At 40.6% G+C, this 23,948-nt stretch overlaps 1 protein-coding gene across 1 annotated transcript in view; it reads right to left on the bottom strand.

Moving 5' to 3' along the window:
• Nucleotides 1-3,701: 3,701 nt before the first annotated feature.
• LOC117729799 (BMP/retinoic acid-inducible neural-specific protein 3-like) overlaps nucleotides 3,702-23,948 on the bottom strand; it is a 40,608-nt gene continuing 20,361 nt past the window's right edge. The window contains exons 4-7 of the mRNA XM_034531168.1: nucleotides 14,371-14,476; nucleotides 13,694-13,930; nucleotides 10,360-10,582; nucleotides 3,702-4,818 (exon numbers count right to left, since the gene is read on the bottom strand). Of these exons, the coding sequence (XP_034387059.1) occupies nucleotides 3,702-4,818; nucleotides 10,360-10,582; nucleotides 13,694-13,930; nucleotides 14,371-14,476 (1,683 nt within the window). The remainder of the gene's footprint in view (nucleotides 4,819-10,359; nucleotides 10,583-13,693; nucleotides 13,931-14,370; nucleotides 14,477-23,948) is intronic.

Below are 23,948 nucleotides of genomic sequence, written 5' to 3'. Positions count from 1 at the left end.
CCATCCATCACCACAAATCCAAAAGAGATCTAAAGCACATAATCTCTCTTCTTTTGTTATTACAGAGCATCGTATGCAGTTCAATAACAAAAAAACAACAGCCGACCAAACGTGGTCAGTTGTAATTTTAATCCCGCATACAAAATGCTGTTTGAAGAGCTATCATATCAAAAGAGAGAACACTTTTTGTTCTTTAGAGGTCTCATATCTTGGATTGATGTCCACAGGAATAAACTAGTATTTAATGATCCACATAAAGATGTTAAAACAGCAGCTACCGGCTCTTTTTCTTTTAATCAGCTATGTTTGGGTTATATTACCTGACCTATAACAAGCTATCAAATGAAGTGACGGTTCCACTCAATAATGTATGATTTAGTTTCTGCAGAAAGTGCTTTCAGAAAGATGCAATTTTTGAAAATGTGTTGAATAGCTCTGAATGATATTCACCATCCACTAAATGTTGCATTTTCTATAAAGATCAAATGGTCCTTGAATGCAGCCATCACATTGGTTTTGCATTTGCACTTAATTTTGCCAATTTGTCTCTACTCCCTCTGCTTATTCTTAGAATATTTCTCTCTACTTTTATATATTTAAATAACAAAATATATATTGAGTCTGTAGTTGTATAAACAGGTGTTGTGGCGATGCAAAACTAATTTGCTGGATTAGTTAAACAGCCATTTGATGTGTAAAACCCTCAGAAATCCTCAGAAACCCTGACCCCTACTAATTTACAGAGATGTCCCGAGCTGGTCACACAAATTGGTAATGGGGTCAATCTATTGTAAGAAAATATGTCTGTTAAGTATGTGAGTAATTTGACAACATGCCAAAATTAAACTTATTATGTGAAAATGTCCGCTATTAAAAAAGGTATATCGCAAGTGGACTCATCAGTCTACATGCAATACCCCACAAAGACATTTTCGTACAGTTTTGCAGTTTTTTAATTCAACTGAAATATCACACTGCCATAAGTATTTAGACCATTACATCAGTACTTTGTTGAAGCACCTTTGGCAGCATGTTCTGCCTTGATGTGACACGCTTTGGGGTTTTCTTGCCTGAGCTTTGAGCTCCGCAGTCAGGTCCTGCGACCTCATGGCTTGGTTTTTGCTCTGATATGCATCGTCAGCTATTAGACCGAGTAAAGACAAGTGTGGCCTTTCCAACGTCCAATCAAGAGAAGTTTCCACTAGTCGACTCCAATAAAAGGGGATCAAGAGAAATGGGAGGCACCTGGATTAAATGTCAAGGGGCAAAGCAAAGGGCCTTAATACTTATGTCAATGAGATACTTCAGTTCTATTTTTTATGAATTTGCACAACGTTGTTAATTAGTCATTTACGGTTCTGATCTTTCCTTATATGGAGTTGGTAGTTGATGATGGCTATGTTTTATTTCCACATAAACCATGACCCAATGCCTATTCTTATGTTTCTGTAATGTTTGAGAGCCCTACTTTCTGGTTCCATTGTTTCAACAGATACGTCTATGTGTTTCAATCTTTCTTGCATACCAATTATTCCACACCCAAGGTGTCCCAATTATTCATTTTGATTTTGTTTGTGATAATCACATCATCACATGATACATGTTCTTCAATGGCCTATCATATCAACATTTATCATCATAGCTCTAAGGTAAACCGTGATTTGTGTCTGAACATTTGACGATTTTACCTTCAAACTTCTTGCAGCGAAAAATAAATTGTCCTTTTATTTAGCAGATGCTCTGGCAAGAGCCAGATACGTTTGAAAACAGCATAGGCTACATCCATATTGCAAGGCTCAATTCCACATTTTCTGGCAATGGCGCATCCCGCATCACCTGGACGGTTTTCACAACTTGTACAGACAGTCCAGCCCTCCGAAGCCATCAGGAGCCAACCCCATGGGGATGGGCGACTTGCCTTCAAGACAGACTCCCTCATTTTCTGTCACTGTGGCCTCATTTTTTTTTACTGCAATATAAGTCCCACACCTCTATGGAAACAATCCAATCATGGCTAGAAGTGGGGATAACTCAAAATGTATTTTAGTGAGGTTTAATAGAGTATTAATTGTCCACATCTTTTTTCTAAGTTTAATTTCCTTCATGATTAATTTTACAAAGATTCAAAAACAATGGAATATCTCATTTTTGTCCGAGTGCTTGAGTGACCAATATTGGAGGCTCCACGTGCTCTATATTTTGAACTATTTACATGTTTACAACCTCTACTTACAGACCTTCTGGTTCTCTTATCTGTCAATCAGCCAATGCATGCCTGTGAATGGAGGAGAGTATTATTGCAGTCGAGGGCGGAGCTTGTTGAACAGCTTGTTGAACATGACACCAAATGTATCAGGAGAACTAAAACAGAGTTATACAATGTAATACAGAACAAGAAAAGTGTTTTTTTGTCAGGTGACAAACATTATCAGTGTCTGATAACTAATGATGCACTGCTATATAGTTGTGGAGAGAGAGACTGAAACTTTATGTTAAGTGATCTGTGTCTGCAGCTTTGAAAAACACATTTGACTTATTTTACAACCACTCTCACAGAGGTCACATGGTCAGTGATCGTATTTATGATCATATATAAAAATGGCAGTTGTGAAAAGAATAAATAAAAAATGCTTTCTGTGTCAACAATACTTTGAAAACATCTGATGTCATGAGAGCAACACAATAATGCTTTTAATGTTAACATAGCCTAAGTTATTAGCCTAACCTTATTGAAGGTCCTCTGTCTTCTACATACTGTCACACCAATATATAATAAACTCGTCATTAATGCTATTTATATAACTCATCATTAATGCTATTAGTCACAAGGTGAAAATACGGTGTTTGTGTCAAGTATCTTTTGCATAAAAAGTGAACCATATGTAGACCACACATAAAAAGTTTTTTTATTTAGTGTATTAACAAATTGTATTATACATTTTAGAGACTTTTTTTTTTTTCCTTCTTTTGATTCACAAATAACAGCATTATAAAAATAAAAGCACATGTAACATATTGTGATCACGGAGTTGTTTGCTTGCCTGCACATCTGGAGTAATACAGCATCTATTTATTCATTTCGATTTTATTGAATTTTTTTTTATTACAAAAATGTTTATTGTTGAATGAAAACGCTTAAAACAATGAGGTGCCCATCATGTGCCAGGTTAAAAGAGAGGACAATGATAGTCAAAATGAAAATGTGTGTTTATTTTTGAGCTTGAGAAATAAATGTGATGGGAAAAGTACGAACAAAAAACATGCTGGTGTTGAAATGTTTATAACCGTGACATGATAACATTGCTTGGGGTAATACTTCATCAGCAAAAGCTTTTGTTTACACATGAGAGCAATTTAAAATGTGTGCAACCTACAAACGTCAGCACACTGGCCACATATCCGTGGTGGGAGAGCTTCAAATTCATATTATTAACTGTCGAAGTTATTATTTCCATCAGGAGAAGAAAAAAAGAAAAGAAAAGAAGAAAAGACGCTATGAGGCAAGTTTGGTGAAATCCTCCTTAATTCTACAATGTTGTACAAATTTATACGAAAAGCTGACACGAGGATCTCAAATGCACTCTGGAGATCCATGACGACGGTGAAAACCAACCCACATGTCTCCAGAATTGCTCTTAACCGCCATCCGGCCTGTGTGATAACCACTCTGCCATCTGCGCGCCTGGCCGCCGGCCCACTTATTAGCTACATAATTTGGTTGTTTCGTATTCCATAGAGTTGGGCTGCTTGGCACTGAAGGTCTGCAGCGCTGCCTGGATCCTGGCAACGTCCGTGGTGGACAGCTTGAGTCGGTGCCGCAGCAGACAGGAGAAGAAGTCCAGAGGCTGAGCTCCGGGCGGGGAGAGCCTGTTGACCCGATCCCGGATCTCCAGCAGCTGCAACAAGGCCGAGTCCTGCGATCCCTGAGTGTACGGGTAGTCAAGCTGTAAAATCAAGTCCTGGATCGCCTCCGGGTCAAAGTGCATACTGTAGCCATACACCTGGATGCTGTTAATCTTCATGTAGCCTAGATTCCGCCCCGGTTCCAGGTACTCCAAGGGCTCGTAATATACTGTTCCATTCCCGGTGCTTGAGGGCGCTCGGATCCGGCTCCGGAGGTAAAAGTGGACCGTTTCAAAAAATGTTTTCCACTTGTTGCCCAAAGTCAAAGTCCAGTTGTAACAGTCATACGGAAGGTCTAATTTAGTCCTCTCCCAGTCTGGGTAGTTGTTCTGGTCAATGGGCATGATCCAACTCTCAGAGTGGCTCCCGCCAAACGGATTGATGTAGACAGACAGCATGGGGTCCAGAGTGCTGTTCTTGGTGAGGCAGATCTGTAGAGACATCCCCAGGAGCATGTGGACATGGTTGGACTTGTATTTGTTACTTTTCAGCGTCAGCAGCATCCTCTTCCTCCACGACGGGTCGAACCAGTTATTAAGCCGCACATCGTTGCTGACAAAGATCCCGTGGATGCTGATGCGGTTGTCTCGCTTCTGCAGCAGGTAGCGGAGCTCCAGGTCCTGCTGGTCCGTCTCGAAGCCGATGTAGTGATCGGTGGAGTCGGGCACCTCGTTGCGGCACGCGCCCTGGCTCAGCATGTAACCCTGGTTGCAGGTGGCGCAGCGGGAGCGGTTCTCGTAGGAGCAGGAGGCGCACGAGGTGCCTTCCCCCACCGTGCAGGGGATCACACCCTGGCAGGGGGGGTGCTCGTAGGGGCAGGAGCAGCTCCTGGTCTCCTCCATGTAGGAGCCGATGTGGTTGTTCTCGCTGCAGTACATGATGGAGAGGATGTACTTCAGCCAGTAGCTGTAGGGCCTGCAGGAGAAAAATATATATCATATAGATATCAATACATCTATGTCATAAAAATAAGTATTTACAACAACAACAAAAAACATCTTGCCCAGAAACAAATTAAAGGAATAATTGTAATGTCGGGAGGAAATTTTATATTTTGTGTCAACATTTTTAAGGTACCTGTATAGTTATGAGGGAAAAAAGGCTATGTATGGAATTTAATATGATATATAAATAAGCATTAAAAAAACGGGTTTATCGTGTGTTTCGATTTCACTTGTTCAGTTATCTCCATCTGTCAAGTATGAATATAATAATATAAAATAAAAAAATGTTATGACACTTATGACCAAATAAATCCACCCATAAAACACCACTAAATCGTTAGCTTGTAGTATGATGGGTTTGCGATAAGCATTTCTATGTTTATGGTAATAATATATTCAAAACAACCTTGGCTAAGATTTAATATCTCTCTTGTCAGCTTTCCGATGAAACAATGTAGGCGAGGGCAGTATGGGAGAAGGTCAACAGTCCGCCACAGCTCTGTATCGCTTCATATTCTCCAGAGACTCATGCCCACTCAGCAAGGCGCACATTTGCATGATCCATTCAAATCCCTTCAAATTTTGATAACATCCCTCGAGAAAAGATGTTTTGTATGTGTTCTTTTTTATATGTAATGTTAGTGAAAAAAGTTTTAATGTTAGCACTCAAAGTTGGCCAATTGTCTTTCCATGATAAGCGGACTGGAGTTAATCAGATTCTGATTGCGATATTGTTCCATTTTGATTGGTGCTGGAAATACCTCATATCTTCTTCTCCCAAACACTCGTCTACTTTGTACCAACGAGAAGAGCTCAGACACAAAATAATAAATACAGGAAATTGCTCATGTATAATAGTTTCATTTAATCTAAGACATATACTCTAAATCAAAATTCCTGAGACTGTTGATGAAAAAAAAAGGAGCAGATGGGCCGCATGACACAAATATAATGCCATAAATCAGTCTCTCGCCATCTTAGTTCCACATCTGTCACTTTTCTGAATCCTCTCCTGTTCTCTAGCGGTGTTACCAGTTTTGTTATTGTTCTCATGTGCAGCTGCTCAATTCATTTAGGGCAAACAATGGTGCATGAATAAGTAATTTATGACCACATTTTTTTATCGAAATAATACAACATTTGTTCCAACAGTTGTTTGACTAACTACAAGTCGAGCTGCTTCGCTGGGAATTTAAACTTGTATGATGAATATTAGATCAAAGCCATTAAAAGTCAGCAAAGTTTCTTACTTCACAAGCTCAGTTACACAAGGCATGTTTCAGCATTTCAAAATAAAGTTCTACCTCAGTACACGTCACACAGGAACAAATACTACATGGCAGTATATTTAGTGCTGACTTTCCCTGGCCAAACATTTGATGAGACACAATGATGCCAAATGAGGAATGCATGTGCGTACACACAGCACCATCACCAAAGTAGAACAGACGGATGTAATTTGCATTACATTTAAAATAAAATCCTCTCTCACACTCAAGTGACGCCTGAAGACTTTGATACTTTGGATGTGAAGCTCAGATTTGAACACGGCTGAAGGATAGACATATATTTTTCAAAAAGTAAGAGAACTATGTCAATTTTTTGGGGGGATTTGATAAAACATATTTAAATGCAATTTGCTTTGATAAAACGATTTAAAGTGACACATCGGGGCTCCTGGATATCATATGTATGCAGGGATTGCATCAAAATTAATAATATCATACAACTGTCTGCAATGTGATGGATAATGGTGCCATTTGATACATGCAGGTAACATGTTTAAGGCAGTTGCATGATGTATTACATCATGTCAAAACATTTACATTGTCAAAGTCCACATGACTGAGAAATCTTTGTGTTATTATGCAGTATTAAAATGAGGAAATATGCTACACATAGGTATCATTCTAATTCGGAATATTCTATGTATGCTGTGTATATATTTTCTGTGTATATATTTTCACCCCAAAAAAATATAGAAAGAGAGAATATTTAGAATTAGAATGATACCTATGTGTAGCATATTTCCTCATTTTAATACTAAAGAGTGAATCTTGTGGAGTCTGTAGAAACTCAAGCGCTTTGAACAAACATGCCACTTTATTACAATATTCCGACATCAAATCCTGGTGACATTTAGTCAAAAGACAGTCAATACAATGTGCTCACAGTCTTAACAGTACCTAGCGTCTCTGAAACTCATCCATTAGAGTCAGTGCATACCTCACCACCAGAGTGGAGGCTGCGCACAGCAAGGGAGAGGAAGCTGTCCCGCCATCATAAAAGCGCATCGTGTCAGCAGGACATGTAAACTGTCGTGGAGACGCAGTGTGCAGTGCGGGCCGAAGAGAAGCCGGCCGTTCACTCTGCAATCTGTTCATTGTCTGTCACACCGATCAATGCATTACTCAAACTTTCTCCTTCTGCTACCGATTCAGCAACACTTTTTCCTCACTCCATTTTTTTTGTTGTCATTTTATCAACAGCAAAAAAAAAAGAAAAGAACATCTGTTGTTTCGTGCGATATTTGGACACCTTGTGTTCTCTGACAGTGCAGCTCAAAACCGAAAAAGCATGCTCTCCTCATCTTTAAAGAGAGTTACAGTAGAAACTCCAAAATGGATTTTTGGGCGTAGTGTTACAAAGCATTTCTTATTTTTCATCTGACAAAGACCACGATGCTACATGAATGATGGCTGCAGACATATTGTATATGAATATTTAAGTTAAATAAAAAAAAAAGCCTCTAGGATCTAGGTTACACACAATAGAATATGGAAATAATCTGTGTAATTGAGGAAACCTTTCTATTATGTGCATTTTTATGGAGCTTGTCAAAGTGATGGGGCGTTCACACCAAACGCGTTGCGAAGTTTTCGCAAAGTCAATGCGCTGATGCGAATGGTTGCGAATTTCGAAGGGCGTTGCGATAAGACGCGTCTGGCGAGTTGCGAAACTTCGCCAGAGTTGAAATATTTTCAAAACTTTCGCAACTCGCCAGGTTGCGAAAGCCAATCGGCATTGAGATGCTCCGCCCCCCTGGCTGCTGCTGCTCTAGTAGCGCTGGAAGCGGAAGTTATCGAGACGTAGTCGGTGAAATTCCACGAGCTGTGTGAGCCTACGGGTGATGTTATGAACCCAAACATCAGGGCGTTAGATGTTCCGACGTTTATGGAATGTTCACACCAAACGTGATGTGAATATTCGCACCTTAAGACGTGTAATTTACTAATGTAATTTTGTGCAAAGTTTGGAATTTAATTTACAAAGTTAAAAGGATTTTGATATAGAGGAAAAAGCTATATTCCATTTCTTTTCAACCGCTTGGCTTTGAGCCACGTTAAGATGAAAGAAAAAAGAAAAACAGACTCTCCTTAGATCATTTTGAGAGCACCAGGTTATTACACAGCAGGAACCAAATTATCCAGTTTAAGTATTTACTTTCATCACTCCCACTACATCTCGTTATTGCCTTTGCTGCTCTCCCTAAATTTGCCCCAGATACTGTCCAGCTGAAGTGTTGAGGAAATATTGAATATTACATTCAGTGCAGATGGTGTTCTTTGCCTGTATGGATCCATATGCACATAACCTACATGCCACTCATTACTTCATCATCTCATCTCATTGTCAATAGTTAGGTCGTGTTGTAGATAAGAATGAGTTCTGACACTATTGACATTCTACAGGGACGTTTTACCTCCGAACAGCATTGCCCCTTCAAAATAAAAGTACAAGCCTTTTTAATATATCTGAAGGGACAACTTGTAACACCTACTTAAGGTAATACTTGAAAAGAATATAAATGAAGAACAGCATTATATTTTAATGCTGGACGACAGGAAATGTATGGAAACATTTGTTAAATAGACTGATGTCAACAAAGAGATCCATAATTGAGTCAAGTTTTAGATACGTGGGTGATTAGTAAAACTGTTGCTAACACTTTAATAACTGCACACTATGAAGCATTAGTTAAGCATGAGTAAATACTTAATTCATTATTTATAAAGTATTGTTCCACACTTTATGAATGATGGATTCACCATTTGTAAGTGAAGAATTATATAATGCAGTTTTATATAAAGTGCTTCATAACGTGCAGTTAATGTGTGCCGACCTTCCAAATACACTGGTACGTCTTGGTAATATCTGGCTACATAATCTTTTGCACGCTATGAAGCATTGTATAATACTTCATTTGTGGAACAATGCTTTATTAATGATGAATTAAGTGTTAAAAAACAATGCTTTATAGCGTGCAGTTATTATAAAGTGTTATTAAAACTGTAAACAAAAAGGGTAACGCTTTGTGGCATCGCTGCTGTTTTGTCTTGTGTTGTCTGAGAGGAGAGCTCTGTGAAAGTAACTCAATAATGCAAGTGTCATTTTAATACAATTTCTGAGATGCAGTTTTCCTCCGTATGATGTCAGTCTGCAATGATGAATAAGGTGTGACGGCTATTACCCCGGGGACCTTTTTCTCCTCCTTTTAAACCGCAATGCCGTAAAAAACATATTCCACGAGACACGACTTTTCTTGTTGCCGTTTTCCTTTCATTTTAGTGGCGGGTAAAATATTGGTGCATTCTATTAGTAAATAAGGACAAATGCAATGTGTCTGTTTAGTGGGCTGTAAATCATGTAAGATAGAGTGCATCAACTCTGATAAAAGATTATAATCTGCTTTATCGAACGGGGCAATACAAGAGCGGAACATTTTAAATGGTTGCAGCTCTCAGGTTAATAATTCATCCTGTGCGTGTTTGTGTGGTCAGATAAGATGTCGTAGGTGAGTGTTAAAATGAATGAGCAGGTGGCAATAAGAAATGGAGTATTATGTAGTTCTCACCTCAAACAGCTCCTAATAAAAAAATAATAAAAACGCCATAAATAGTTGTACTGACTAAATCAGCTTGGAGTTGGCAAACTATGTGCCTTTTTCCTTTTAAGAATAACACAAAAATAGATCCAACGATCTACTGAGGAGACATGGAAAACTTTTTTTTGTCTCGACTAGTTAACCAACAGGAAGAACTCCCGAACGTGGCGTATTCCCTTTTTTAAAAACACTGCACACTTTAATTTCACAGGAGGGTGGCTTTTGATTTCCTGGATGTAAAGGAGACTTGGGCTGGGAGTGCAGTCAAATCATCAGGTGTGACACTATAGCTCACTTTCAGTAGGACCTCAGCAGAATATCAAAGCGCCAACGTATTGTATGTATTATTTGCATAATGCATAGTAGAGGGGATAACAAAGTGCTGTAGTGCACAGTGGGCTGAGGAAAAAATAAATGAGCACTGTCGTTCACAGCTTGCTTGAAAGAACTCGTGATGTGGCTGCAGGCTTTGGATTTTTTTCTTATTATTTTTCACACATGCTCATGCTGGCTTTGCACACACACACACACACACACACACTCACACTCACACACACACACACACACACACACTTACACATCCGTATTAACAGTAAAAGTGGGCAGGAATACGTATAAGCTTCTCACCTCTCCCTCAGCATAATAATTTTGGGCTGAGTTCGACACCTCTTGCTGAGGGTGAAGAGCTTGTTGATGATGCGCCGCGCCTTGCTCAGGAGCTGCTGGGCGCCGAGCTCCAGCTGTCTGTAGCGGTTGTGGATGGTCGGCTCCATCTTCCAGAAGTATTGGATGGCGGACGCGTTCAGGGCGTAGAAAGCAGGAATCCTTCGCACGAAGTTCTGAAACTCCTCTGGAAGGCGAAGGGAGATTGCGAGATGAGAGTGGAACACACGGAGCTGACTCTCTCACTTCCTCCCTCGCTCTACTCGGCTAATCTTTTCAAAACCAAATGAGAGACTCACTTTGCAGGAGTCACATGTGCTCAAGAGCTGCTGGTCAAACTGGGAGTGGTATTGTTGTATGCCTATGCTAATAATAATGAAAAAAATACTAAATACAAGGTTGGGGTAATATTTGTTTTTCCTCCATTATTGACTACAGCTTTTCCAGGTTAGTCTGATAAAACATTATGGACCAGGAGAACAGAGGATAATATCCTGTATGTCAACCCGCTGTCTGCTGAAAACACAATGCACAGCAAACACATTACATATCTGAGGCACCTTCAATAACAATATTCACGATTGGTCATATGGGACGTCGATGCAAAGCTCAACACAGATGAGAAAATGACTTCACTTTTTGTAATTAGATATCTTGATGATATAGCATTTGATTAGAAAACCAATTAAGTGTCAATGGCTTCCCTTGTGATTATGCAAGGTGTGTAACAGGTTCCTCTGAAATTAATAAGCTGATTAAACAGCTTGTAATAAAATATATTACATGGTTATTTGGGGTCGGGGGGCTTCACATGTCCTAGATATTAATATGAAAGACATTCTCCTGAGGAAAGGAACTACACGTTGTGGCTTCCATGTTTGTTCATCGAATTCCACATATTCATGTATATTACATTAACTAATATGATAATAATAATATTTTCAGATTGCATACAAATCCCCTTAAAAGTACACAATCTACTACAATTACAATCTTGCGGTTTCAGTGCTTCAAAATAGAGTTTACATTCACGTCTTTCCAAAATGTCATCACTTCATCATTTTATCCAATTAGACATTTTGGTGAAACGGTCATCATAATCAAATTAATTGTCAAGTTATGGCCAAAGATTTGTTCTGTGAGGTCACAGTGACCTTGAGCTTTTTAACAATCAAAATCTAATTGGTTCAGTCTTGTGCTTTTACAAAGTACCTCATCAGGGCGGTATATAAAAATTAAAATAATGTTTTAAAGCTATGGTTCCCTCCACGTTATTTGACAATTTGTAACTGTATCATAGGTGATTACTGTTGACCGTGTGCATTTTTATGTCCACTACTTTATTCTCTGGACACAATGTAGTGGCGAAACCTGGTCACCGTGTTGAGTTTCCTGTGGAAGGTTGAAACCGCAAGCTGCTGCTGAGCTCGACCATTATTTTATCACCAGGACAACGGGAGCTCATCCCTGGAAACCCACTCTCCGTCCACCATTATTATCGGGTCAGCCTCTGAACCCGGGGAGGTAACAGCGCTCCCCCCTTTGGTAAGATTTATAAAATAGAAGACGCTGTCAGCTCTGGAGTGGCAGCAGAACAGACACATTCTGGGCATTGTTAAAACAGAATTGGGGTTTGGAGGGTAATGATGTGTACCAAGAGGCTTATTTGACAGATACTTCTTAAATCGCTAAATTATGAGGTTACAATAAAAAAACAAGCTGTCTTTGTTAATCTTACACAGATATTTTAATCCATTTGACAACAAATGCAAAATATTAGAATGTGTAAGGTCTCAAAGATCCGTATTGTACCCCCTGACTTGTTACATATTGCACCCTCCAGTCAATGGATATTAGACTGTTCCAGTTTACCATTATGAATATGACTCTATTACTTGGCTCACCAAAAACTGAAGATCACCAAGCAACTGTGTGAAGCAATGAAAAAACATACACCTTACGTACGCCATCAAGTGACTATGGAAGCCTCATTTAAAAATCCAAGTCGTGATTATTAATCGCTGCCGTTAGTTGTTCTCTATTAGATCTAATACACGAGTGGATCCCCAGGGGTTTCTAAGGGAATTTACTTATTTTCCTTGATTTGATTCAGGACTGCAACTGCAGTTCTCAAGGCACCTTGCTGCTTAAGTTATCGCCAGCTGTGAGCTAATGAAGTCGCCCTCAGTACAGAAGCATGTGGCCTGTAATGACACTTTCAGCCAGCGGGGTGCACAAAGAACCGCTTAAGGCAGAGCTGGGAGTGACTCGATGCCCTCAGGGTGTGTGGATGCAGCTCACAGTTTAAATAATGATGGCAACACAGAAACAGAGCTTTGTTGGGACATTCAGGAACACGTGTGATACATTGTGAGGGTGCAACATTTGAGTAAATATATTCAAAGTGTGCGACACGCAGTGTGGTGTGCCTAATAAAATCACTTTGCAAAAAGCTTGTTTGAAAGCTCGTACGCATCTTCCCAAGTGAACATCTCGAGCAAAATGATAAGCTGGTTAAAATGAGGTTAACTGATAAAAAAAAAAAAAGGGTTCGAACTCAGTTGCTAAGTATTACATCAGAGGCAGCTAACAGATTACAGCTACTGTCATTTGTTTATGGGGTGGGACAGCTTCCCCTTCGCTACAGAAAAAAACCTTTACAGTTAATGCTACCCTTTCATTTTCTGAAAATTGAGATTTGCACAATGCAATTTCTGCACACACGCAGGCTCACAAGGCAGCTGTTTGAATGCTGAAGACACTGGGATGTGACCGATTTAACTGTAAAGAGATGTTTGCCTATTTCTGTCTGTTTCAGGGAAACTGAGGGAAATGTTGCCAATCAATAGGCTTTATGGCGCTATTGGATTTTACAGGATTTCTTCCATCAATTTGATGAAGCGCCTTCACTTGTACATCATCGTCATTTAATTTTGCAAAATTGGCCAATAGAGAGCAATACTTTAGTTTGTGTCAAAATGATTTAATTTAAAGTCTAAGACCACAGCTACTAGCGCAAATTCATCAAATCTCAGTAATTTCAGCTAATAGGCATGGCATGCCCTTCTCCGTTATTTTCTTATCATTTTGCAAGAACGATACTTCTGGTTTAAAACCGGCACCTCTGTGTACTGTTGAATTCCCATCACATTGATTGGCTGTAATTGGCCCTTGTTTCGCCTTTCGGTCTACTTTTCTTTTTTTTTTGTGCCCACCGGCTCCTGTACCAATAGACTAATTTGCTGTCATTGTGGAGGGGTCACAGCCGATGAATGAGTGCAAACAGGAGAACACTGACCTGACTCCTCAAAGTCTTTGTTGGCCATGTTCCAGGAATCTCGGATTTTCAGCACACTGGCTTCCATAGCCCTCAGATCCACCTCGGGGCAATTACACTGTGGGTAGTCCACTTTGCACTGGCACCAGCAGTCATTGTCCCGGCACACAAACTGGCCCTCCTCATTACAACCGATGTAGCTGAGAGCTGCCTGCACAAACCTGGCCCTTAGGTACTCAGGCAGTATGGCCTGGAGCCCTATGTCAAGGACAAAAACATGGAAATGTCACACGGATGAATGAATATGGAGCTGCAAGTACTTTGGCTATTGCAGAGAATTAGTTAAGATGGCTGTTCTACGCCACAAAAGGCTGGCACTCATTTTCTCTGTTGTTTTTTTGTTGCCACGCTTGACATGTGCTCGGCGTCACATGCAATATGCTGAGATTCACCTAAAGTTTTATTTTCACTGCACAGTTCTGCTACTTTTGTTCCGAATCATTACAGGATTCACTTCAGAAGCCGGCAAGGATGCATGGCAAAAAAAAGAAGAAAAAAAAAAAAAGGAAAAGAGCGAAAAGAGTGATTGAAGCTAAATTCGTTCCGACACTCTCATGCTGCAGTGATAAACTTGCCAAAGAACAGACACTGCGACAATTCCAACAGAAATTGGGGGAGTTCAATTATAAATGCCCAACCTTGCAAATGAATCTTATTTTCAGGGCTCTGAACCAAAACGGAGCTGACAGAGTCGAGGTTGTCATAGTTACTGCATCCGAGAGGGCCCGTCCTTGTTTCGGTCACCTAAAGGGAGGGAAACAGAGGCACATAATAATGCATACTGAGAAAAAACACATTAAATATAGAGAGAGGGAAATTAAACAAAGAGCACACGACTAACTGCCATGCCGAATAAAATTAACAACACCCTTTCCCTTCACTATCCCGTCTTCAATTCTATTACTTAGACCTGAACTGGAAACTTTGTGAGCTTGTCGGCTGGAAATTTAGTTGAGATAAGGATCCCTGGAGCAAAGCATAATGGGTAAGTTGTGGTGTCATCTGTCAAATTTATTTCGACATTGCGTTTCCCCATTACCATGCCCCTTGACACCCATAACATGCTACAATCTATTGTGATGCTGGTGTAAGCATGTCCTATTCAATTATATACACACCTGAGGATTCATGTAATTGCTCGATGAAAACGTTTGCATGAGGTATGCAAGATTGTTACAGCAATATACGCACAGGCTGAGATGTGGTGAGAGGATTGGCAAAAAAATGAAAAAGCATCCGTCAGTTTTGGGAACCGCGAATGAAATCGGTGGAGTGCTCCACCGATTTCATTGCAGTTTTGTTACATTGTCAAACACACAATGTACACAAATGATTAATATGAATATCATTATTATCAATGAAGCAGAACTAGATACGTTGTCTTTTCTTTTTTTTTTTCGTATCTTCCATGTCAGCACATGCCGACATGACCCACAATGTGTCTGACATCACTCGAGGCAATTTACTAGATTGTACACGGCTTCCTCTGGCACAACAAACTGCTTTATACAGAAACAAACCCCTCAAAACCTGTAAACAGATATTAATATACAAAATTGGCCAAGTTCCACATGTGAAGCACAAAAAGGTTTGACTTCCGAGCTATCAGGATCCTCCGCATCCATCCCCATAGAGCTGAGCGCACTGGCGTTTCCTTTCACCTTGCCACAAAGCTGCTCGGCCTCAGGCTCATTCACATCAACTGGGGATGTACGTCTAAAGGAAAAAGTATTTTGGGCTCAATATAATCATGTAACTCACACCGAAGTTGAAATTCCATGTGGGCACATTTTATTTCCTGGGGTCTTGTTTGAACATTTTTTTTTTGTTATGTTCTTCTCCTTAAAGTAACGCCACTTAAACCAAATGCTGTTGTTGCCTGAACCCTATTGTGTGTCCCGTGAAGACAAAAGGTTTATTTTAAGACTGAATGCATGCAATGAGCGGATCAACACGTGTTGCTGGACGTTTGAAGGAGAACGCGCAAACAATTAGACCTTGTGGAAGCACTAGACGAAAGGTCAACGGGTCACCAACGTCAGTTGATTTCCTCCTCTGGGGAATATGGATGTCCATACAAGGATTTATTGCAATCCATTCAATAGTGTATAAATACATATATAATAGATATTCTAGTCTGGACCAACTGAACACAGAGTTGCGCAACAAATGCAGTTTGTAGTCCGATGTTGCAGCACAAGAAAAACACTATATTACATGGTGGAGCGTGGAGGATGAGATTAGGAGTCTCCCAGGCGGAGGAAAGACGCTGCTCTGATGTCTGGCGGTACGGCAGCGGATACGTCTTGCTAGACGGCAGCAGGGTGAACAGGCCGTGGCTCGGGCAGGTGTTGCCTTTTAAGATCCTTTAGACTCTCCGAAAGTGTTACTGGCTGCCAGAGCATGATTATAGAAACTCTTTGCTTTTTTTAGAGCTTTCTTTTCTCCACATCGGTGGCACATATCACAAGCCCCTTGGCGAACCTCTAAATGGGAGCTCACGTGGTGAAACAAGGGATTTATTTGGCATTTTTGGTGTGCCTGTGGTTGAGCCGAAAAACAGACCTACGATAGGGTTGTTATTGTCACCAGGTGTGATTGCTTCAATCCTTTCTTTTCTCCATTCTCTTTCATCTAGGAAACGCTTGTCTGGAAACACCGAACAAGTTGGCAGAAGTTGCTGGTTTGGCACTGAGAGAGTAATCTCCCAGCCAGCCTCCACAGAGGATATGCTCACCCAATTTATCCACAGGCCATACATCATTATGGCATTGTTTTCCATCACACAACGGCTATGTGTACATAATTGTCAAGGAAAACCTTTACTGCAAGTTCAGGGATTCATACCATGGCATATATCAGACAGCTTCACAAGGTCTGGTCATGAGTGCTGTGCTGGAAGCACCAACTGGAGGCTGAGAGGGGACCTGATTCTACGGGTGCAACCATGTAGGAGTACGTGAAGAAGAAGAAAAAAAATCACATTGATTGACACACATGCAGACAACTCTGTCCACCAGCCTGTTCATTGGAAGAAGTATGTGTTCATGCAAGGACACTTGGGTTGTGTGTGGGGCAGGGGTTGTCTCGATTGTGAAGAAGCCATTGTGCGTCTGAATTACCAGTAAACATCGCTGTGTCCTTGTGTCGGTGCTGCATAGTTGCGTTAAGTAACGTTGCAATTCGCTTGGTAAATTCCTGTTGTCTGCACTCTGAGCTTTCCACCTGATATGTAACAGAAGCCCTTTGCTTTTACGACAAGTGTGGAGAACAACTCAGCATTGAGTGTCGAATGCAAATGTAACATTTTGGGGAAACAAGAACTCGATGACAGCGAACCTAACAACGTGTAGAAGACCACGTTTCTTGTATAGCATCGGTTGTTTGCTTGTATTTCCTTATTAAACAAGTGGAATGAACCCGTCTCCTTCCTGTTTGTATTTAAAGTATCTTCTGTGTGCCAGGAGGAAATGATTCTCTCGAAAGAAATGAAGCTTTTGAAGCTGTTCAGGCAGATAACTGTTTCACAGCTCCACTCGAGCCGAATGTGTTTATTTCTATTACCTGTTGGGTAATCTATTAAAGCTCACGGCTCATTCTTTGCTGGCTCAAAAAGAATCATTCTAAATTAAAATGTTCTGATTCAATAGATGGGTTGACTGAATGTAGTAACGCGAAGAAAGCATGACGAAAAGACAACCATTTTTAAGGAGACTGCTTCAATTTTCTAGAACCATTAAGACACACTGTTGTCAAAATGAATCGGAGGCTAATGTATTAAGATACATTTTATAAAAAGGTCTTTTAACACAGTAGGTGTGTGCAAGCATAGCAGACATATTATACTAATGGTATTGAGTAGGCTGACCATGTTGCCAAACGGAATCTGTGTATTCACGGTAAGTCATACTGGATAAAAAGGTTGGATGTGGTACAGAGTGGTACATGTGGTTTTAAAAATGGTCTGAGTTGTTGTTTACAAATTAGTTCATGCTGCTAGTTCTGCTGCTGTAAGTTTTATTGCACTCAGGTGAGCAATTACTGAAAAAAAAAACTGTGATACACAAATAAAAAAAATACAAAAGATTGAAAAGCAGCAAATAATAAGAGCAAAGGCCAACATGAACACACTCAAAGCAAGCTTTGAAAAAGACCCAGATGATTGCCCCCCAAGTTTGGATAGCAAGCTAAATGAAGCAGTTAATAAGCTGTTTTAAGACAAAGGTCAAAGAGACAAACGGCATGAATACAACGATAAGCAACTGGCAATAACTTGTTGGTGTGAAACAAAAGTTACATCAAACATCGAGACAGGCATTCAAATATCTCACAAGTTCACTTTTGCCGTTTGTCCTGAAAGATGCAACTCATTTATATAAAGGCTAAAAGATAAAGCAGCATATCTTCGCTGAAAGCACAAAGGACACTCTAGAACCCAGCCTCTGCTTCTCAGCTCACGGTTAGATTGTTCACAATCGCAGCTCAATCATCCTCGACAAAAGACTGACTTTGGAGCGCACGTATATGTAGGCTCCACGGGCAGCAAAGATAAACTGCCAACCGAAAAAGGAAATCAATCTCCCTTCGCTGTCACTTGCAAATTATTGCCAAACACCATGACGGTGTCTTCTTTTAATATTTTCCCAAAGGTCCAATACAAGTAACAACATCTCCTTGCCAGACTAATGACTAACTAACCGTGGTGTTTGGCCGGGAGGAGACAAGACTTTGTCTTCTTTTTGACATCTACTTCTGACATCTACAAGGTCAAAGGAAAAACTAGATTCAGAGAGACCTGAGGATGAATACCGCCTCATCATATCCGTCTAAAAATGTCATTATCTTTATCCTTTTAGGCAATTGTGAGAAACTGTCACTTTAATCTGCCAGGGAGATCATGAGATCTGTGTGTGTGTGTGTGTGTGTGTGTGTGTGTGTGTCCGTGAGTGATTGAGTGTGCGCCTCTGTGTCCGTCCACAGCTAATCCCACATTCTGGGGGCAAAATGCATGATGTTCTGGGTGGCCACTTGTACATGCATGCTCAAGGACCTCCCGCGGTTGTTGCCACGTTTTCTCAAAGCACCTTTTTGTTGTGGCACGATTGTACGACATGTCTTGTTTGACAACTTCGAGCCAATTGTCTGCATTCATCGTTGCTTATTCTTGAGTTTGGATGTTTTGGGAATAGTCAATTGTTGGGTTGTAGTAATTAAATCGCACAATACAGCAGTGGTGGCCCTGCTTAGTTCACACATGGATTCTTGAGTGGGTTTGTGAGGCTACAGTAACCATCTAAATCCTTCAGTCCAAATGAAAGTGGCAAGTCTGAGGAAAATCGCTCATGGGACGGACCTGACGTGGGTGTTTGTGCAAAATTTGGAAAATACTTAACAGAGCTACTACTTAGTAATTTACAATTACTTAAAAGGTGTCTTCTGAATACAACAATTTCGCCATTTTAAGTTGGAAGGGCAGAAGGAGCGATGTGGGAGAGGCAACTGACTCCAATTCTTCTTCTTTTTTTTTTTTTATTATTGATGCGTTAAAACAATTAATTAAAACCTGAGCAGCATCTGTAGGGATCCACAGATTAATTTCTAACAGAGACAGATGTCCAACTTAAAGGGGAAAATTGACCAAATGCAAATATAAAGATGGCTTTTCTATGCATAGCAATGAGACCATCTGCAAAAAGAACCCAGTGGAGCAGAGCATGTGTGCACAGTCAGCCTTCTCTATTAGAAATCGACCCCACAAAGAAAAAAAATCATTTTTGTATATTTCACTACTTTTAAGACCCCATTGGGCTTTTTTTTTTTTTTTATTGCTAAAAGCCAGAAAACATACAAGTGATTCCAACAATGTGATATGCAAATTACATAGATCAGTCGGTGGGGGAATTATTAATGTGCCATAATTGAGTACAAGATAATTGTGCTGACTGTGTTGGAATAACTAACAGCTGCATTTAATGGAACATTTAATTGCACTTAAAGGCTTTCCTAGAATAAGCAGTTTGCAATGCTTACCCATGCTGTGGACGTGACTTGTTTATCTTATCACTATGAATTTCTCTTTGCCCTCTAGGCTCGCCTTTTGATGTCTTCTCACTGTCTAAATGCTCCTTTATAATGAATTAATCCTGAAAATAGATCTTGTGTAACCTCTAGAGTCCTAACATTTTTAGCTTATTCAAATATCTTTCGGGCTGACTTATATGGACGCAAATTTATCTCACCATGGTAAAAGGAGTGTGTGTGTGTTTTTAAAAAAAAATTTTGATCACAATATGAGAAATAAAAATAACGAAGTGAACCATAATAAAGCAGAAAGTTTGACAGAAAAAAAAGCCAATGATCAATTTTAATAAATTCCTAAAGCTTAATGCTCATTTCAGTTTTGCCTGAGGGGAAAGCCATATTCCTCCTGGGCTGTATCTCTATGTCTTCTGCAAATCACCATTGTTGAAAGAATACGTGAACAAGCACACGTTTAAGCTGGCACACTAAATAAATAAATACAACTCTTATCAGATTAGCGCTAAGCTTCACAATATTCATATGGGGATATAGAATATTGTCCCACAGCGAGGAAAAGCGGCCAGTAAGTCAACTACAGATGGGTGACGATTGGAGTCACTGGAAACACCTCCATTAAAAATTACAATTACTGTAGAATATACTGTACATATACGTGTATGCGTGTAGCCCATGGACCGTCTATTTTGCTGTATTTATGTCTCCTTTGAGTGTTAATGGATTAGCTAAAAAAAAAAATAGACGTTGCGCATCTACATGGAGATAAGCCCCTCCTTCTCTCTGGCGTGATTGACCTACATTTGGTGTGAACGCAGCTCAACACATGCATCCTAAATCCAATATAGCTGCTCAACCGAGGTGAGATCTGCTGAGCATAGATGATTTATCTATGATTTATCTATTTATTCATTTTTCATCAAAACTATTCCCACGAGCATCGAAGCGTCGGCGTTTGTTACATTTGGTAACTCGTTCAGTCAGGTTTTTACCCTTCAATTCCTCACCGCCGTGCGTATTCAAGCAGCAGGCGGACATTCGCTCATATTACACTGCGGCGGTGAACATGTAGCTCTCTGCCCGCTGCCAAACACCGCTGCTTGGAAAGTTGACATAGTTCCACTCTCAGGCAGCACGAGGGCCCGGCGGCTCAGGACGTGTCATTTCAGCCTTTGGAGCGGCTGAGAGCCGGAGACAGAGCCAGTATCTGGCTCCCTAACTGGATCCAACTGCTCGGCTGCCAGTTTTACATCGGGGAGAGAGAGAGAGAGAGAGAGAGAGAGAGAGAGAGAGAGAGAGAGAGAGAGAGAGAGAGAGAGATTGATTGTCGGATACAGTGTTCCCACTAGAACACTCTCGAGTTCAAACATGCTTTATGTGGGGAATAACTACGGCAAATATAGGAAGCTGGATAATAAAACTAAAGAAGAACACACACACACAGACAAAAAAACACATGAAGATTAATGTTTAAGAAATGTAAAATATATAAATGTAACACTATCTTTATATGCCTTATACTTTTCTCCCTCACTAAACCAGATAGGAAGTCACAACGATGTAATAATAATAATAATAATACATCCTTTATTGAGGAAATTCTTCTCTGCATTTAACCCATCCGTAGTTATTTAATAGCAGTGGGTTGCAGTGAAGAGCCAGAGGAGCAACTGGGGGTACAGTGCCTTGCTCAAGGACACTTCAACATGCATCTATGGGGAGAGCGGGGATCGAACCGGGTGCCTTGTGGTTACGGGACGACCGCTCTCCCCCATGAGCTACAGCCGAGCCGAATGTCCGGCTTCACGAGAAGCTGGAACTGAATATTTATAGTTGATGAATTGAATAAAATGAACACGATACACACGATGCTACAGGTTGGCAATCAAAATACCCGTATAATATAAATCAGATTATGCCTCGTCTTGCAGAGTGTATAGATGGATGAGAGGCTCTGTACTATTGGTGTGGGGCCTTGGAAGGGGAGCACAGCACTTAGCCTGTTAACATGGTCCACGGATACACATGGCTCTGAGGCACATCTATTATTTAAAAATGTACAGCTTTAATATTATTATAAGACCGGTTAGGTGAGAGCATTTTACTGATGGAGATTCATCACTTAAATTGTAAATCCCTAGTATGAATAATTCCACACAAACTGCATAAAATGTCACTTAGTGAGCTCGTGTTGTCAGATTGAGCAACAATGAGCTTTAAATGGCTGCATATTCTGCTGGCTGGTAAAAAAAAAAAGAAGAAAAAAAAAGATAGCAGAAGACAGAATTAATGTTTCAAAATTATGGTTCATTTCAGAATCGCCTCATTCGCTGCACCTTCAAGATTTGTCGCTGGCTTAATCACCACGGCAGAGATGTGCAAATCCACATTTGCATCTGAGATAGGAGCGTTTTCCCGCTGTTTATTCAGTCTTTGAGGATTTCGATGCATGTTTTAAGACCACTTTGTCGCACTGGCTTACACTATAATGTCAACCAGCGAGGGATAAGCTCATAAACTAAAAGCAAGAAAAAGCATCAGAGGAAGAAAAAAAGCATCAGAGTGAGATTATTATTGTGTGTGTGTGTGTGTGTGTGTGTTTGTGAGAAGAAGACAAAAAGCCTCTCAAAGTCACAGGGGAGCAGAGGGGAACCTTGAATTGAATACTGCACGTGGTGTTTTGTTCACTGACACTCTCCGAGGGAAGCTACAGTATAAGCGATGCTATTTTACAGGAAGTATCAGTCGCTTGAAAAGAAGCCAAATGAGCTAATGTGATTCTGCATATTATCTTTTGTCTTCACTTCATTGAACCAGCTGCAGGTTAAAGAGAAATAACGCAAAGAAGTGAAATTCTTGACATTGGAGGTCAGATATGAGACTAAACCAGGAGCTATCATCCGTTTACTTATACCAGACAATTATCTGTGGCTTCTTCACCCAACACGTATCCCGCAAAGGAAACCTGTAAATCCCGTTAAAAGGTTAAAAGGGGTTGAATACGCTGTGAAAAGGCAATAAGAAAGGACATTTGTGTTTCTTTCTGAATAATTAAGAAGCAAAAAGAGAAAAGAAAATCTGCCAGTTATGAATTATTCATCCACACTTGTGATAACAGAGAGCTTTTTGTTTTGTTGCGTTTATCCTGCCATCAAAACTGCCCCGAACTCAGGCAGCTGAAACCGTTCCTTCGGCAGCCGCAAATCTGATTTCTGGAGCTCGACTCTTACTTGTGTTCTCTTCCACGGCAACAAAATGAAGTGTATCGCCGCGCGGCTGACTGAACACTAAAGGCCCGCGCGGCAAATTGTGTCAAACATTCCCCGTCGCTTCTCAATGACAGTCTCCTCCTCAACTTTAGTTTAATGATTCTGCAATACGGAGGAGCCCGGGCCGCAAATCAAAAGGTAAGCCCGTTGATTGATGCGGAATTTCCTGCGTATCCGCTGCACTCCGATCCCGGGCTTAAAGGCCTGCTGAACAAGGCCCGTCGGCCCTCGTCTCATCTCTTCGGTGCAGTCGCACATGACACCTTAACTCATACCGCAACATTTTTGACAAATGGTCGGGGCTCTCAGAGGAAATTACAGAAACGTATGGGCTGATTCATCACACTATATGTAACAGCAGAGACTTTTTATTTTCTCCGGCACTCTTATCTCAGTTTTCCCGTCTTTGATTTTTTTTTTTTTTTCTCCAATGCTGCTGCACCGAGTCGTCCGGGCCTTAAGGCCAGGCACTTCTACTATTTAAACTATATTATCTTTTGAAAACAAAGGACCAGCGCTCTTCTTAAAAGCAGCTTTGTTTTGGCATCCGTCTTCATTGAGGTGAGGTAAGAATTAAAGGCAGCGGATGTTGTGAATATTTCACATCAGTCACCTGAAGATGCCTCACAAACAAATATACCCCAGAGGGGCCCCTTCTCCATTCATCTCAATCAGAGGGGTTTTTAGCAGCACTTTGCTTCAGCGGAGGCTGCCAAATCAGCTCAACGTCCTCTTGCCAATTCACTTTCGAGAATGTACAGTTTTATCTCCGATGGACTGTAGAGAGGGGGCATCAGTGAGAGTCGATGAAAAATGGGCTGCAGCTCAGGAAAAGGCGAGCAACTTAGCGTTGTAGCCGCGGCCACATCGTCGGAAAGAAGGATACAGACTCAGATCTTTCTGCTTTTCCA

The sequence above is a fragment of the Cyclopterus lumpus genome, chromosome 4, assembly GCF_009769545.1.
Source record: "Cyclopterus lumpus isolate fCycLum1 chromosome 4, fCycLum1.pri, whole genome shotgun sequence".
Taxonomy (NCBI): domain Eukaryota; kingdom Metazoa; phylum Chordata; class Actinopteri; order Perciformes; family Cyclopteridae; genus Cyclopterus; species Cyclopterus lumpus.
Note: the sequence above shows the minus strand (reverse complement) of the source record. Positions and strands in the feature narration are given on the sequence as shown.